The 16992-nt window shown below is 58.3% G+C and overlaps 1 protein-coding gene across 2 annotated transcripts in view; it reads right to left on the bottom strand.

Annotated features, from left to right (window-relative positions):
• Positions 1-16669, bottom strand: part of SRCIN1 (SRC kinase signaling inhibitor 1) — a gene marked incomplete at both ends in the record, with an annotated part of 63370 nt that extends 46701 nt beyond the window's left edge. The window contains 2 exons of one of the 2 annotated variants that reach the window (XM_082679516.1): positions 8327-8389; positions 16546-16669. In XM_082679516.1, coding sequence (XP_082535642.1) covers positions 8327-8389; positions 16546-16669 — 187 coding nt within the window. The remainder of the gene's footprint in view (positions 1-8326; positions 8390-16545) is intronic. The other variant, XM_082679517.1, reaches the window with a different exon arrangement.
• Positions 16670-16992: the final 323 nt, after the last annotated feature.

Below are 16992 nucleotides of genomic sequence, written 5' to 3'. Positions count from 1 at the left end.
ACTGCCAGCCTCAGCTTCACGCAGGCAGAGACACACGAACCAATTTGCGCAGATTTAAAACCCACCAAAGGCCACTTGGTAAACGAGTCGGAATCAATTAAAGGACCTCAGCAGGGCTGGGGAGGGAGAGCTCACCTGCCTGGGTTTTGACTGCTCCCAGCAGAGCCTCTGGGGCTTTCCCCAGGGAGAGGGAATTTGAGAGAGAGAGGGTGTTGGGCTCCCGGGGGATAGGGCGGGCACTGCCCCAGCCAGATGCTTCCTCTGCCAGCTCTCGCTTCTCACCCGTCCACAGGCTGACTCTGTCCTGCACCTTCTGTCCACTTGCTCAGACTGGGAGCCCCGGCAGGGCAGGGCCTCTTCCCCGAATCTGGGCACATCACAGGGCAGGGCCCAGGTCTCCTCCCTCCGATTGGGAGCCTTTGTCTCCCCCCTTAGACTAGGGACACCCCAGAGCAGGGCCCCTGTTTCCCCTATCAGACTAGGGGCTCGCCTAGGACAGAACCTTGTCTCCCCCTCAGACTGGGCAGGACCTGTGCCTCCTCTCTGAGGGGCACTAGGGGCGGGCCCCTGTTTACCTCTTTGGATCAGACGCTCCCTCTGGGCAAGGCTCTTGTCTCCTCCCTCAGACTGGGGCCTTCTTGATGGCAGAGATACCACTCCGCCCACACTGGGTGGTCTTGCCATCTCAGGAGTGGGATGGGGGCCCGGGGACAGTCAAAGATGCCAGGCTTGGTCTCAGTGCCATCTCTGCCAGCTGCCCTGGCTCTGCGTGGCCCTGGAGTCCTCGCTTCCTTCTACCTGCTGCCCTCTCCCCCCCGACTCCCCACGTCCACGGGGCACAGGGCACAGCAGCCCTCTACCCCGGCGAGGTGAGGCCTCCCTCCCTTCGGTTCTTTGCTCTTAGGCAAAGAGGAGTGATGTCTCAAGACTGTTCAGCTAAGCCTTGCCTGCGTCTGTTTTCCCTCCAGTCAAATGCCTTTAACGGGGAAGGAAACGGAGGCCCAGAGAGCGAACCGATTCATTCGGGAGCTAGAAGCAGAGCCAGAAATGGAACCCTGGCCCCCTGGCCCCCAGGGACAAGGACTTGTCCACACCTGTCTGCCACTTCCCCGAAAGCAATTACCAGGGGAGCCCCTCTCCAGGCCCCAGGCAGGCAGAGACTAACAATCTCCTTAGGAGGAATCAGCAGAGAGGTGGAAGATGTTGCAGCACCCTCGGCCCCAGAGAGAGAAGAGCTGTGGATCACAGTCCAGCTGTACCCCCAGGCGCCCGCCCCAGCCCAGTGGCTGCTTGCCACACAGAAACCAGGGTCCCCACGTGGGGTCCGGACCATACTCCTCAAACACCCACCTCTCCTGCGAAAGGGCCAACAAGCCAGCCTCTTGCCCAGAATTTCAGATATAGGACCCTCCCTCTTCTCCCTGCAACCCTCCCCCAACTGCCGGCAAAGCTATGGCATTACCAAAACTCACTCAACTTGGAGGTGAGAAAGCTCTGTTCAGACCCAGCTCTGCCGCTATCTAGTTGTGTAACCTTGAGCAGGTCAGCAGCGTCTCTGAGATTCAGTCCTTTCATTTGTTTTTTTTAAACTAATAACAGGCGTGTGGGTTGTACACTGCAGGAAGGCACCGGCCTAGGGAACGGGTGGGGGACAGCTCCTTCCTGATCTGCCCAATCGCCTGATTCCCTTTCACTCCACAGTCAGAGTTTTCTCAAACCCAGGACGGTAGGGTTTGGATTTTTAGCCACTAATGAAGATCTGGCTAATTGGCTTCCCCAGGAAGGGCAGGGGCAGGGATGCAGAGGGGAGCACATCACCCCCAGTCTGAAGCTGTCGCTGGAAAAGCTGGGAACAGCCCTGGCGTGTGCCCACACAGCCCTCACTAACAAGCTAACTGCCGCCTGGCGTCTCCACCGTCATGTGCCCAGGGAAGGTGTCCTGTCAGTCCCACATCTCCTTGGAGAGGCAGCAGAGAGGAACACAGGCTGGGAGGAAGGGAAGTAGACGGTGGAAAGGGAGAGAGGCTGATGCCTGTCCTCCCAGCTCTGCCACTGCTCAGGGGCGGCTGTCAGTGAGCCTCCTCTCCTCGGGGGCACTCGAGCCTCAGGGTGCCAAGGCCAGGGCAGCAGGTGTGGGCAAACGGACCTTCACCACGCCCCTATAGCTGCCTCAGGCTGAAAGCAAGCCCCGAGGGAGGCATCCTGTTCCCAGGGGGAGGGACCCCAATCTCTCGGAGGTGAGGGGTGGAAGCCCCACCCATCACCCCACCTCCCCACAGGGAAGTGTTGTCAGCACCCAGGATTCATTGAGGGCCTCACAAATGTTGGACAGGAGCCTCAGCCCTGCTGTCCCCCTCCACATCCTCCGCTGAGACACTGCCCTTCATGGGATCAGGCTGTCTCGAGGAGGCTCTTCCCAGGCCCACAACCCAGCACCCAGACAGCTCCCTCAGACACCAGGATGATCGGGGTCCTGGTGCCTCCACACTCCAAGCACAGGTCACCGCGCTTCTGCTCCTCACACTTCTATCGTCACGCCTGTGCCCCCATGGTACATGCCCACACGCCCAGCACAGGCTCACGAACGTGTGCCCAGTCACGAAGGCCTCCCCTGCACCCACCACAGACATCAACATGGGCCCAGCTGCGACTGGGTCACTGCAGAGATGCCACCTTGGGTGCTACGTGGACAGACAGGGTGCTGTGCCCACGCACACAGCATATACATTTACAACCTCTCCACAGATCGCAGTGCATCTGGGGGCTCCCTCAAGTGCCAGCTCGAGGCATCTCCAGCTTGGAGCGAAAGACACTGGGGACCCCACTTGCCCATGCTGAGTCCAACTACCCCTTCTCAGAGAGGCAGCTTCTTGGCACCTCTCCTGCTTTGTCAAGTTCAGAGTCCCCTTGCGAAAGCATTGACATTTTGTCTACAAATACAGGCCACTCCACTCTCACCAATGTTTACCCAACCAGGTGATGCCAAGGACTGAGATGCCCCTCCTGGACCTCGCACCCCCAGCCCTTGTCTCCCTCTACAGGTGCTCAGCCTCCTGCACCAGGACAAGGGGCCGGCGGGCCCTGGACACCCTTCCACCTGCTGCTGGAGGGTGAAGGACAGGGCTTCTGGGCTGCAAGTTTCAGCCCTCACCTCACAGGTCAATTACTCTACTGCCCTGCAAACCAACCGGGTACAAACGGCCAAATCTGCGTCCCAGTATGTTCCCTTCTTAGGGATGCTAAGGTTAGCACCAGGAGAGACTCTGGAGGATGGAAGATGGGGGAACCCAGGGAAGGGAGGAGGAGACTCAGAGTTTCCTGCCTGACTGCTGGGTCCAGACTGACCTGGGAAGCCTGATCAGATTCCAGGGGCATCTTTCAGTTCTCCCTGTTGCCTAACCTGAACCGTCCCACCAGAGCAGGATCCAGGAAGGTGGAGCACGAGCTGGAAGGCAGGGGAGAAATAAACAGTCTCCCCTTCCCTCTGGAAAAGACTTGAAGCCTCCAACCTTCTCGTCTCAGTTAAATCCATCCATCCATCTGGAGTGATGAGGTTTAAACCCAGCACCAGGCTTGCTGGATGCCGTGGGGAAAACGGACCAGCCGTGAATGACAGCACTCTTGATACCCAGCCCTCAACCAAGCACACTCTCATGACAGCCCACAAGGGGCTCTGATAGCCTCTATTCATTCAGTTCTCAGAGTCACCTCGTGATGTTGCTCTCCCCCCATATTACAGGTGAGAAAGCAGAGGCTCAAGAAGGGGTGACTTGTCCGTGGTCAGAGTTGCCAAGTGGAGAAGCCTGGTCTCGACTGTGGGGTTCTCAGCCCGGATCCCCTTTCTCTCCTTTACACCCTGCTACCCCTGAGGAAGACGCTGATTCTGCCACCAAGGCATCCCTGAGTCTTCGTCTGAGCCACTGGGCCAGAGCCCTTTACGTCCCCTCAGTCTGTCCAACTCCCTAAGAAGGGAACACTCGAACAGGCCCCTCCCCAGAGAAGCGCAGAGACCCTCAACCCCATCCTTTTTGGGGAGACCTCACACCAGAAGAGTGGGGACCCTTCCCCAGGGCGTGGCTGAGAGAGGAGGGGCAGGGAGCAGAGCTGCCCCAGGGCCACAGAAGCCCAGGCTGGGAAGGGGGTCCTGCCTTTCCACAGCCCTCCACTCATACCTTAGTTTGGTACTGAGTCCTCCCAACCCCTGCCACAGGCTGTGCTGACACAGAACTGCAAGTCCTATTTCAGGAACGCCATCCAGCCAGGACTTGGATTCCTCCAGAAACAGACAGCTCATTACATCTAAGGCACCAGTTACCTTGTGGAACTCCTCCTTCCTTAAAAAGCGCCAGAGTCTGTGCCCATGGCCCTCAGAGGGGTCCAGGGGCAGGGCACGATTACTTCTCCCTTCAGGGCAGAATGAAGGCTCCTGAACCAGTATCTTCTCTCCTGAGCCCAACACCTCAAGTCCTTCCTTCTGTGGCCTGGCTTCAGCCCCGGGCCATGTGCACTGCCCTCTGTTGGGTCGGCCCCATGTTGTCACCACCGCTTTTAGCTGGTGGCCTTCAAAACTGCTCCAATGGTCCAGATAAGGTCTGAGCAGCCCAGATGACCCCTCTCTGCTTCTGCTCTCGCCAGCCCTCCTCCTGCCCCCAGCATGTGTGCCAGGGGAAACAAATGCCAGGGCATACTCAGCCCTGCTCTGGGACCAGAACGTACCTTCCTTATCTCCTGCTCTCAACTCTCAGGCCTCCCCTGACCTCGGGCCTCAGGGCCAACTTGTCTCCTCCTGCCTGGGATGGACGACTCTCCTGGCAAGGTTAGCTCAACCTGCCGGCTCCTTCTAGGCACTTCCTTCTGCCCTCTGCTGCCTGGCTATGCTAATGTGATTCCAGGAGTCTGCTCTGGGTCTTAGCCCCTTCCTAGCAACTATGCCCTAGCCCCAGCCAGGCACATCCCAGCTACAAGCACCAAAGCATTTGCCCAGGAGTCTGAGTGGGCAGCCTGCTCTGCCCATAATTCTCTACTTAGTGGCCTGAGGCCCTTGATACCCTGTCTGGAAGCCAGCCATCTCAGGGGTGTGTCCAGCCACTCTGAGGACTGGAAAACCACAGCCCACACGATAACATCTGATGCATGTTAACCACACAGTGCTTCCTCTTTGTTAACCTACTTCCTCCTCACCAAACTCTGCCCTCCTGCCAGAGGGCCCCAGGACTGGACGGAGAGGCTCCCTTCCCCACAGCTGCTTCCCAGCACTCTGCCCCGTATCTGCATCCCATGCTCGCATGGTGGCTAATTCTGGCATCTCATCAGACAGTAATTATGGGGGAATCAGCAGTGCTGTCATCTCGGCAGCTCGGCACCTGTCACCACGCCGCCATCCCCAGGCGGCTGGGATGGGACCGGAAGCTGATGGAGGAGGGGTGTGCTGGGGTGAGGGGCGTCTGCTCCCTCCCCGCCTCTGCAGCCCTCACTTCCTTCAACCCTACCTCCCCACAGGTGCACGACGCATGTCAACAAGGTGGCCACTAGCCACACCAGTGCTCCCCGTTAGCCAGGCCAGGTACTGAATGCATATGCCCTGCGTCACGCACAGGCATGCCCGTGACCACACAGAGCAAGAAGGACACAGCACGCCAAGGCTCCAATCAAAAATTGCCCCTTCCCATAAGTGTGACTTTGAACAAGTCGTTTTACTTTTCTGGATGTCAGTTTCTCTAATGGCAAAATGGGAAAAATAGTGCTTACCTTGGGAAGAGGGGAAGAAATAAATATGTAAAGTATCTAGCACAGTGCCTGACATATGGATGATCACGTATTCACTCAACAAACAATGAGTACACACCTACTATGCACTGGGCAATATGAGGATGCCAAGATAAATGAATTGCAGTTTAGCAAAGACCACGCTGGGGCCATACTGGGGCACAGGCATTTTGTTTAGCTGGTGGTGCTTTGTTTTGTGTCTTTGAATTTTAATGCCTTTAAGGAACATAGGCACTCTACTCAGCGCAGTCCTCACCATTCCCTATCGTCCTCATCCACTGCTTCACTCGTTTCCAGCCCCTGAAAGCACTGAGTTTGCTGCCCCAAAAGCAAACATGAACTAGTAGGCTCAGTTATGTCCAGAACCGATGCCACGAGACATTTGACAGAGCCTTGGGAGCTCAGGGGGCGAGCCCGGAGGTGGTCAGGGAGGGGCACTTCAGGGAGAAGCAGAAGTGGGAGGTGACAAAGGCAGGGTGTTCCTGGAAGAGGAGGTACAGAAGCAGAGGGTCACAGAGGGAAAGGGGAGGGCCACTGGGAGCTGATGGAGACAGAGGCATCTCAAGGGGTCCTTCCTAGTGCTGCATCTCCGGGGCCCAGGCTGCAGCGCCTCCCTCTCCTCCAGAACATTTCCTAGGTGGTTCTTGTTGGTGGAGCTACGATGTAAGACCACGTTCCCTTGCCTCACAAGCAGCATCTGCTGTCCCGACTAAGTCACTGAGTCACTTCCCTGACCCCATGGAGAGCAACACAGCCCCACTCTGGCTCTTTACAGATGTAAAAAGTAAGTCTGGGAAAGGACTGAGCTCCCCGCCTCTGGGAGTATTCCCCAAGAGGGTTAAGCGAAAGAGGAGGGCAGTCAGGCCCCCTCCCTGGTTCCCTGCCCCTGAGCCTCGGCCCCTCTGCCATTTGTGTGGGGAAGGGGGGGTGGCCTGTGTGACCAGGACGCGGGGTGAGGGGAAAGTCTGCAGTTTCCAGTCACTCCTGCCTTCTCCTGGCAGCAGCCACCGAGGGGGGCGGGGGAAGAGAGCGGCATCGTTGCTCTTTTAGGAAAATGGTAATTTTAATTAAGAGGCAGACAAACGAGCACTCTACAGATTGTCTCCGAGCAGTTATTAAAAGGCCATCAAGGCATCGGCAGCCACAGTGGCGAGGAGGGCTGCCTCCCCCATCCGCCCGCCCGGATTGGGGCCGAAGCATCCTCCAGAGAGCTGGAGAAGGGCTGGAGGATGTGGAGCCTGCGAACAGCCAAGGCAGGGACTCTGCAGCCCCTCTCCCAAGGGCGGTCAGGGGCAGCACACAGACAGTACCCAGGGCACAGCCTGCCCAGCCCCAGGGAGGGGCTGGGGGAGGCGCAGAAAGGAAGCCAGCAATTGGGCATCCCCTGCTGTGGGCTGGGCTCCGGTCCAGCTGCTGCTGCTTTTCCCGTATTCTTCTCAACAAGCCTGCCATCTTACGGGCAAGGACGCTGAGGCTCAGAGAGGGAGAGTGGCTTGTCCAAGGCCACACAGCTAGGACATGGTTTATGTGAGCCTTGGAACCCAAATCAGACTGAGTCTCAAGTCCAGTGCTCCAGGCTGCTGGTCCTGGGCACGGAAGTGAGATGGGGGTTCCCAGAGGCCCTCTTGAAGTGGCCCCAGCTCTGGCCCTGCCCACAGGGCCCAGGGTCACGGGCACTTGGGACCTCAGTCACTGCCTGCTTGGCAGGGACACATTATAGGAGAGGAGTGCCATTGGGTCAGGGGACACTCTGCAGGGACATGAAGTGCAGAGCAGCTGCCAGCAGGGGGAGCAGGGGCGGATGGGGCATCAGTGGACGGAGGGTCACAGTCCTTTCCAGACAGCCAGCCAGGCCACAGCCCCAGGCCCCACAGCCAGTGAATTCAGCCAACCCCTTAACCTCTATCTGCTCACCACATAAGCAACGAAAGAAACTTCGCTGTCTTGGTCATTGTTGGCCTCTGAGCCTAGACCAGTGCCTGGCACAGAGAAGGTGTTCAATAAATCTGTATTGAATGAAAGAAGGAAGGAGTGGATGGAAGAATGAATGAACGATTCAATAAATGAAATGCGATCACAGGGTTTCAAGTGCCTATAAACTAAACAAAGCTGTACTGAGGTCGATGTGGTCCCATCTTCTCCCATCGCCCCCCCTCTGGCCGACGCTAGAACATGGGCTGCCCCTGATAAGAAGGGCCCCTTGCTCCTGACACCCTCTCCCCAGGCCATCTCTCCCCTCGACAGAGGGCTCCCGCCTCCTCCTCCCTCCCCAGCCCCACTACATGGAGCTTTGCAGCCAGCACACACATATACATGCACACGTGTTTGTTCGCGCACACTGACTCACATGCACACACGTGCACACACGGACACATTCTCGGCCAGGCAAGGTGCCCTCCCCAGAGTCAGGTCTCTGCTGCCCCCTCCCCTGGCAAAGGCCTGGGCCCCCCAGGGATAGCCCCCTCCCCCGTTTCTGGCCCCCGAAGCTGGGGAGAGGCACCAGCTAGGGAGCAGTGGGTGGCAGGATGGTGGGGAGAGGCCCCCCTCCTGGCTTACCAACCTGGAGACTTTAAACAGAGGGAACAGAGTCCTGGAGGCTTCCCTCCTGCTGCACGCTGGAGCCCTGGGTGAGGGACAGGAAAGGAGGAAAGTCGTGAATGAATGCCCAGAGCTGGAGGAGAGAAGCTGAAGAGAGGAAGGGGCTGGGGCAGGGCTCCCAAAGTGGGATGGGCCCTGCAGGGGCCTTGGGCCTTGGGGGAGGAGGGGACGGGGACAGAGCAAAGCAGAGCATTAGGAGGTGTCCCTTTGGGGGGTCACTGAGGGCTGGGGGGCAGGCAGGACAGACACTGGGTGTCGGAGGAAGAGCAGGGGCTGAAGGGGCAGAGACAGGGGTGGGAGACAGACAGGAGGACAGACAGCAGGACAACACAGAAAACAAGGGGGTCCCCAGAGTGGGGTCCCCAGGATAGACAGCCAGCAAGCCAGGCCTGGTTCTCCTCCCAGAAACGGGGGCAGGCTCTTTACTGGGGTCCACACAAGACCCCCATCTGCCTCCCCCAGCCAAGGTCGCCTCATTCTGGAAGGCTGGTGGGTTCAGAGTCAGAGGGGCCTGCCTTCATTGCTCTGCTGACCACCCCCTCCCAGCCCAAGAGACCCCCATCTGCTCCACTCACCCCCTAACCCTGAGGAAGGCCCCCCTTCTCTGCCCACAACAGAGGAAACGGGTACTTCACACGCGACACGCGCGCACACACTCCTGCTGTGATAGGGGCTTGCCGGAAGCCCTGTGCCCAGCTCCTGACCCCCACGCGCCCCCAATCCTCAAACTGCCAGGGCAGGGCCCCCCTCAGGTGTCTGTCATGCTGCCTCGCTCTCACTCTGCAGGAAGTCCTTCTAACTGTACTCTACCTCCCTCATGCCCCAACGCCTGTCTGCTGCCTTTCATCCTGGTGCGCGGCGTTAGGACCCTTCCTGCACGGAGACACTGTGGGCCGGGCACCCTCTCGGGCCCAGCCCTCACTGGCTGTCTCGGACCCATCCACACGCACATCACGTCTGGCTACAAGCATCCTCAGAGCCCCCTGCCAATCTGATGTTTCCAATTTTCCCACCGATTACCCAAGACACAGGCGTCCTGGGGAGAAGCAGCTGCTGTACCCAGATGTTGGGACATTGACTGGGGGAAGAAATCAAGAATGTTCACTGACATATGTAGCCCCAGAGGGCTTCCTGGACAAAGCAGTGGGGTGGGGGTGGGGCACAGAAGGGGCAGGTGGACAGAGGGGCACCAGGTGGGGGCATGAAGACTCAAGAGGCCTAGCTCCCCGCTCACCCCTGGCCTTAAGTGGCAGCTCCAGGGGCCCAGCCCCAGGCCGGCTGGGGTGAGAATCTGGGTTTTAGTTAAGAGGCTTTCTCACGTATGTCTCTTTTTCCTGGGAGAAGAGCCACCCATTCGTTCATTCAACTGGACAGTGAGGACGAGGATGAAGACAAAGACATTACTGTTTACTGAAAGCTCACCATGTGCCAGGAGCTCCGCCTAAATTGCCTCATTTAATCCTGGTACCCACCTTGTGAGGGAACCACGGATACCAGCCCCAATTTACAGATGAGGAAACTGAGCTTCAGAGACGTGAAGTGACTTGCCCCACACCACACAGCGAGTGAGCCACAGGGCTGGGATGCCAGCCCGGATCTGTCCGACTCCAGAGCCTGAGCGCTTGGCCCCTGAGCTGAACTGCTTCCCATCCATCCTCCCCAGACTTTGGCGGGCTCCCATTCAGTGCCCGCTGGGAAGTTCTGCCTGAAGTCTAACCTCTTTCCATCCCATGCTCCAGCATAAACTATTTTTTACGGACAATGAGTGGAGCAGAAGGCCTCACTTCAGTTTCTTTCTGCCTCATCCTAGGAGTGGGAAGCAGATAATTCTAACCGTAGGCTGCAAATGGACCAGGGATCAGGGGTGGGGGATGAGCTGCTGGCTTCAGGAGAATTGGCTCCTCCCCAGCTTCATCTTTAAGTCACTTCTGCCTCTCCGGGAGCCCCTTTCCTACTCTCCCGCCTCCGTCACAGAAGAGCCTCCAGGAAGCCCCTCAAAGGTCTCTTCTTGTTTTAACATCCAGAAATCCCCCCGCAAGCACCCACGCTAGGGAGAGGGGGCCTAAAAAGTCAGGGGCAGCAAAGCGAGAGTCGTTGTCCGTCCAGACAGCCCTGGCTTTCCCTCAGAGTCCCAACTTTCAACTTAGAAGAAGGCTGGGACAAGAATGGGGACTCAGCAGGCCAGCCTGGCCACTGGGAGGGGATGGACGAGGCAGGGGACAGCCCCGGAGAGGAGGCATAGAGGCCCGGGTGTATCTGCAAGGGTTTCAGTGAGCCGTGGAATGCCTTCCCAATGAACTGGGATCGTTAATTCTTCCTCAATGAGGCAGCTGCTGGTGCCTGGGGTGACGCCGCAGATGCCTGCTGTGTCTGCAATTATCAGCCTCCCTGGGGTGGAAGGAGCCAGCAGGACACACACCCTCTCTGCCTCCTAGGCTCTGCACAAACATCTCCAGCTTAGGGCCACTCTGTGGGGGTCTCTGGATCTGGGGGGCCCCCTGTGGGTCCCTGGGTCTGGGGTCTCCAGCACGCTCTGTGACTGGGGTGGGACAGAGAGCAGGGTGCTGGGATGAGGAGGTTGGCAGAAGTGAGAAAGGCAGGCCGTGTGAAAACCCAGCTCCTTCCCAGTCTCAGTGCTACTCCACTCCGGGATATGCAGGCAACCGGGCCAGGTGGCTGAGGCTACCAGGAACCAGGAAAAGGTTGTGGGGGAGAGGAGCCACCAGCTGGCAGTGCCTCCGCAGAAGAAAAGATGGACTGGATTATAGTCCCTGGTTGGAACGGAGTGCTGCAAAGCCTTTTTTTTCTGGGGTGGGAGGAAAACAAGACGGTAGCTGAATCCTATAGCCTCTCGCTTATCCATCTTCTGGGCTGAGAGGACAGATTTAGGCAAGATGTGCCTTCAGAGCAGGAGGGACTGTTTGCAAGGCGTATGCAGGCGCACAAAAGCACCAGTGTTCTCTTGGGCCAAATCTCCATTTTTCCTGGTTTAGCTGGAGCTGGGAAGTATTATTCCCACCGTCTGTGTGGCGAGGCATGTATTATCTCAGGAGAGAGGAGGTGGGTAGAACCTCTGACAGTTGGAAGGGACTTTAGAGATTCTCTAGTTCCACCCTTTTCTCACACCGAGGACACTGAAAACCAGAGGGGGCAACTAACTTGCCTAATGTCACACAGCAGTAGGGGAGGCAGGCAACCTGACACCAGTCCAAGGCTTGCTCTTCACCCGGCACTTGACTTCTCTGCCCTGGGGGATCAAAGACTGACTTCGCTGTAACCTCCTCCTCCCCAGCAGCTCTGAACTCCTCTTCATCACGGCCCCCTGCACTCTGGCCAACCATCACAGCCACAAGAGATGAAACTGGATCTACCAAGTTCCTTCCGATAGCCCAAAGGTCATCTCAAAGGTCATGCCAACCAGTCCCCTGCCCCTAGGTACAACACTGACTTACCTGCGCTCACAGACACCTATCACTGAGGTAAGAGATGCAAAAACACCGCCTCAGAGCAGCCACCCTTCGTGCACCTGGGGGTTTCCCTCCCATCTAACCTCGATTCCTCCTGCTGCAGCGTGGGCCTGTTTCCTCTCAAGCTGTCCTGTGCAAAAACAGGGGGAGGGGGAGAACAGGATTCCCCGCCTCCAAACCCTCCTGTCTGCCCTCCTGCAGCAGAGAGGATGAGGGCAGGGTATCCCAGGGTGGCTGGGCCCTGAGCCCGGTGCGTGTGTGGGGCACGAGGGCTGCGGTGGGGAAGCAGCCGCCTGTGTGGGAGAAACAGCTCTTCTGGGAATTGTCCTTCTGACTCTTCATCTCCTGCAAAATCCTGCATCTCAGGGTTAGGGGAGGGCCTCCTCTGGGTTCAGAGACATCCATTCCCTCCCCATACCATTTATTGACTGTTTATCATGTGTCAGGCACTGTGCTAGACATTTTCACCTATTATTTAAGTTTCACAACAATTCCGTGGTCAGAAACTAAACTGCCCCCCGGGTCAGTTCCTCCCTGGGACTAAATCTAACCTTGATCCCTCTTGCTGTGTTTCCTCTGGCCCCGCCCACCATGGCGGTGGAGGGGATTTTTGCTCCTGTCTTCAGAATTCCTCACCTTACTCAGTGGCCCACCTTATCTTCTCCTGGCTGCCAACCTTTACCCCAGACTTGCCCCATGTGATGAGTATTATGGGGGTGAAAGGAAATGAGGCAGGTTGGGGGCTGGGATGCAGCGCACTGCCCCGTGCCAGACACAGAGCACATACCAGGTGGCAGGGGAGAAGGCCCGTGAGATCAGTCAGGGTAGACGGAGGTGGGTGCAGAACTGAGAGCAGCAGTTTCTCCCTCCCTGTGACCCTTGCAGGGAGCACCACGCCTCACCTGTGGTGTGCTGGCCAGGCAGGGCCCAGATATGCCATGATCCTGTTCTCAGTGACCATCTCTCAGGTCCAAGTTCCAACCCACACATATCCAGAGCCCAGGGGCCTGAGCAGAAGTGGGCAGGGCAAAAGACGGCAGGACTTGTCCTGGACTGTGAAGCTGCCTGTCTGGCAGCTGAAGCCAGAGGAGGGACTCTTACACCTCTTACACCTAGCTAAGCTCCTGGCGTCTAGAGGTGCTCAGGCCCTGACCCCTCTGCCAGGCTCAGTGGGGTTTCACACACCCCGTGGTAGCCACAGGCAACCGTAGTGAATTCACACCCACTTGGTTTCACTGTTTGGACTTTCTAGAGCCGGAGTGATGAGGGTAGGGGTCCCCTCCACTAGGGCTATCCCCCCATCCTGCCTCTAGGACGGCTGGGCACAGGAGCCACCTCCCCAGGGAATTCTCAGGCCTCACCCGGCTTCCATCCCTCTGGGAGATTCCAGCAGTGACAGCCTGGGCCAATGGGCAAGGGGAATTGGAGTGGTGGGTGGGGCTCTGGTCCCCGTGGGCGGCACCCTCCCCCTTCAAGCAGGCATCATTGATATATGCAAAGCATATGCAAATCACCCAGAAGAGAGACACAACAACGGTGGAATGTCAGAAGAGACCTTGGAGAGGAGCCAGCCTGTGCCCCCTCATTTCACAGGTGAGGAAAGAGGCCCTTGCCAGGAAGGGACTTGCTCAAGGTCACTCGGACATTTGGGCGCTGAGGCAGGATCCTAACGAGGTCTCTTTACTCAGTCCAGTGCTCTTTCCATGACAGTCCTGTCTTCCATGTGGGGGGGCCTACAAGATGGTGAAGGGGTCACAGGGCCTGTAGGGGTTCCCTTGGACCCTTCCCTTCCTCCTGTGAGCCTGAGTAGTGGATGTGGGGGAACCATGGGCAAGGGCGGCGATGATGCCTGGACAGTGGGCGACCAGAGGTGTGGAGGGGCCAGAGGCCGGAGGCATTGGTTTCCGGCAGCCAAGCAGTAGAAGGCGGCAGGAGAACTTGAGTGTCTGAAGCCCAATGTCAGGGCAAGGTGCCCGCTGTGTGCGGGGAGGGGGTGGCGCCCTCACTACACACACATCTCTAAGCGCTCAGAGGCCCCCTTCCGCCTGGACTCTGATGACTATGACTCCTGACAGACCATAATAGTCAACTCAGGCTGGTCCCTTCCGTGGCTGCAGCTCCTTCCCTCCCTCCAACCAGCTTGGCTTCTTAACCTTCCAGACAGTCCTAGAAAGCAGGACAGATGCTAAGGAAAGAAGAGAGACAGGTATGAGGGGGCAGACAGACAGAAAAGGGGAGACTAAGGAGCAGAAGGGGGAGACAAAGAGGAGAGACAGCGGGAAGGGCAGAGGGAGAAAAATGGAGGGGCAGGGATGGGGGGGCACCAGGGGGGGAGAAAGTGGGGGGATCTGAGGAGCAGAGGGGAGAATGTGGGAGCAGTGGAGCCGAAGGGGGGCTCCCAGCCTCTGGAACTGAAGGACAAGGCTGGAGCCTGGGCGAGGGGCATAGGAGCCCCATCGAGGCCTGAGGCTGCCTGGCAAGAGTAGGGGACCAGGTCCCTGACCCTCTGCCCACCTCCCCAGCAAACACCCCGGCTGCCGGGAAATCAGTCCTCCCTCTTCTGCCTCCCTCCCTGCTCTCCTTCCCTCCCTCCCTCGGGCCAGGCAAGCGCTGCTTCCCAGCCAAATCCAAAGCCTTCATCTCTGCTTTTCAGAGCTGGGAATGAAAGAAGGGGAAGCAAGTTCAGCCCTCAAACCCGCTGACGGCCAGATTTTTATTATCTTTGCTCGAATGGGCCCTAGGAAGCCAACAAGGGATTCTTCAAAGAGCATCTGAGTGGCTCATTGAAGCCTGCACCTGCACCAGCCCACCCACGATGGGCAGCTGGGGCTTGGGGCGGGGGCACAATCTGTCCCCCACCTCCCACCAAACCCAGAGACCAGATCGGAGGCTGCCTGGAGCCTCACCCTTCGTTCTCTGTGCCTAGGCAGGGGCCACTCGGTCAGGCAGCCAGGCTCAAAGGCTAGACCCAGGCCCACTGGGCCTCTGAGACCGTCTCTGTCCCTCTCTGGGCCTCGAAGACACAAACTAAGGAAGAAATCGGATCTCCTTGCCAGGGCTTGGAGGAGATAAGTGCTTGGGATTCCTCGAAAGCAAAGCTTTAATGGCAAGCTCCAGATCCTTCCCCTGAAATCTCTGCCTGCCCACCCAGTGGCCTCCCATCTCCCTTCCAACCAAGCCGCCCCTCCATTCCCGAGCCCCAGGCCCACTACTCAGGACCCTCAAACCCCAAACACAGCTCCCTCAGGTCAAACCCTCAACCTCGTCTCCCTGCTTTCCCCAAGACCTAACCTGGGGTGGAGATGGGGCTAAAACAGATCTGGTACTTCAAAGAGCCTAGCCCCCTCCCTCCTAAGCTTGGGTTTTGTCAGAGAAAGCCAAGGTTCGAACTGGGCAGACGGCAGCCGCGCCACCATCACCCCCAGCTCTGACCACACCGGTGAGATCGATGCTCACAGCCAAAGAAGGAATCAATGGTTCTAATTAAACCTTTTTTCCAGGGTGGGTCCCTAGCCAGAGAGAGAGAAAGAGAGAGATCATCTGGGGCTCTGCATCACAGCACCCAACTCTGCCCTGTACATATGTAAGAAACATGGAACCCTGGATTCCCAGCAGGAATCAGGCCATGAAGACCCCAGACCCCATCCCCTCCGCGTTAGGCAAGGAGGCGAGCAGAAAGCATGCGGTGGGATCAAAGCTCCCAATGGCTCATTCCCAGGGACCCTTCCCCTAGAAGAGCTCCCCGTCTCCGCTCAGCAGTGCCTGAGACCACAGTTGCTTCTTCCAGATCTCCAGAGCACATGGGGGACCTGCATCTCCATCCCGGCCCTGAGGGTCATCACAGAGAACTGGCCAACATGGTAAGGGCGGAAGGAGCAGGGGTGGGGGGAGCACTGGACAAAGACCCTCTTGTCCCCAAGGCGCAGTGGCAGGAAGCCAGGGCAAAGCCTTTGCACTTGCTGCCAATGGTGCCTGGGTGCCCGGCAGTCTGGGTGGAGGGGGGAATCTTATTCTTGGAACCCCCTCCTGTTATGCTCCATCCCTTGCTTCCACACTAGGCCACCAGCTAAGTCTCTGCCCCAACAACTCCCAGCTTGCCTGGAGCCCTCCTTCCTGTATGAATGCCGGACCCTGACACTTGCCCACAGGGGGCCCAACATCAACTAAAACCAGCAAAAGACCTCACACGGAAACCATAACTGCCCCCCACATATGTACACACGCGCAACCATGCCAGAAACCACCACCATCACAGCTGCCACCAGTGATGACAAAGCCCCACGTTTTCACAGTGACAGTCTCCCTCAAAAGCATCACCAATTCTTTAAGACCAGCAAGAAGGATGGGGAAGGGAATGAGAGAAACTGAGGCACAGAGTTAGACAGCAAAGCAGTTGGCTCAAGGTCACCCAGACCAAGATATCCAGAGTTGGAAAGAAGGCATCCTATCCCCACCCCAAAGTGCTCAAACCCAACACCAAGGAATATTCAGACCCACAAGCCTGGAAGTCTGGTCATCTGCCCCAGACTCCCAGCCCTTATCTGTTTCCCCCTCCCCAAAACAACAGTAGCTCCAACACCTTCTGAAAAGCTCCAGCCAGGAACCCACTTCTCCTAAAGTTGGGGGCTGCAAGGACCTCCTGGTTCCCTCGTATTTGGGAAGAGGGACTGGCAGTCCAGGATCTCCTCCTTGCACACTCCCTGTCCTTGCTCACCTGGCTCCCCTCGGCCCCCGGGGTCCCTCGGTCCAGCCTCCTCCCTGGAAGATCGGGCGCTGCCCTCCGCTGTCCTCTCCCACCAGGCCAGGGCAAAGCGCCGGAGGCACTGCCAGGGCTGCATGGGGAGGGGTGGGGCGGAGGGGCTCGCACCAGCAGCTGCACACACCCCGCCGGGCCCTGCCAGCCGAGCTGCGGAGGCACCCGGCCGGCCCCCTCTGCTTCCACCAGCATCCTGCTGCCCCCACCGACAGGACTCGGAGCTGGCCAGGGAGCTTCTGACGTAGCAAAGGGGTGCGTGGGAGGGGAGGGGGGGTTAGCGCGGCCCCTCCCCAGCCCCGCCCTCTGCCGCTCAGCCTCCGGCAGTCCCTACTTCCTCATTCACCCGAGATGCTCTCCCCAGCTGGGGGCGCCCTCCCCTGCCCTCTGGCCTCTGCAAGGGGAGGG

This window comes from Grampus griseus (assembly GCF_964374135.1).
Source record: "Grampus griseus genome assembly, chromosome: 20".
NCBI lineage: Eukaryota > Metazoa > Chordata > Mammalia > Artiodactyla > Delphinidae > Grampus > Grampus griseus.
Note: the sequence above shows the minus strand (reverse complement) of the source record. Positions and strands in the feature narration are given on the sequence as shown.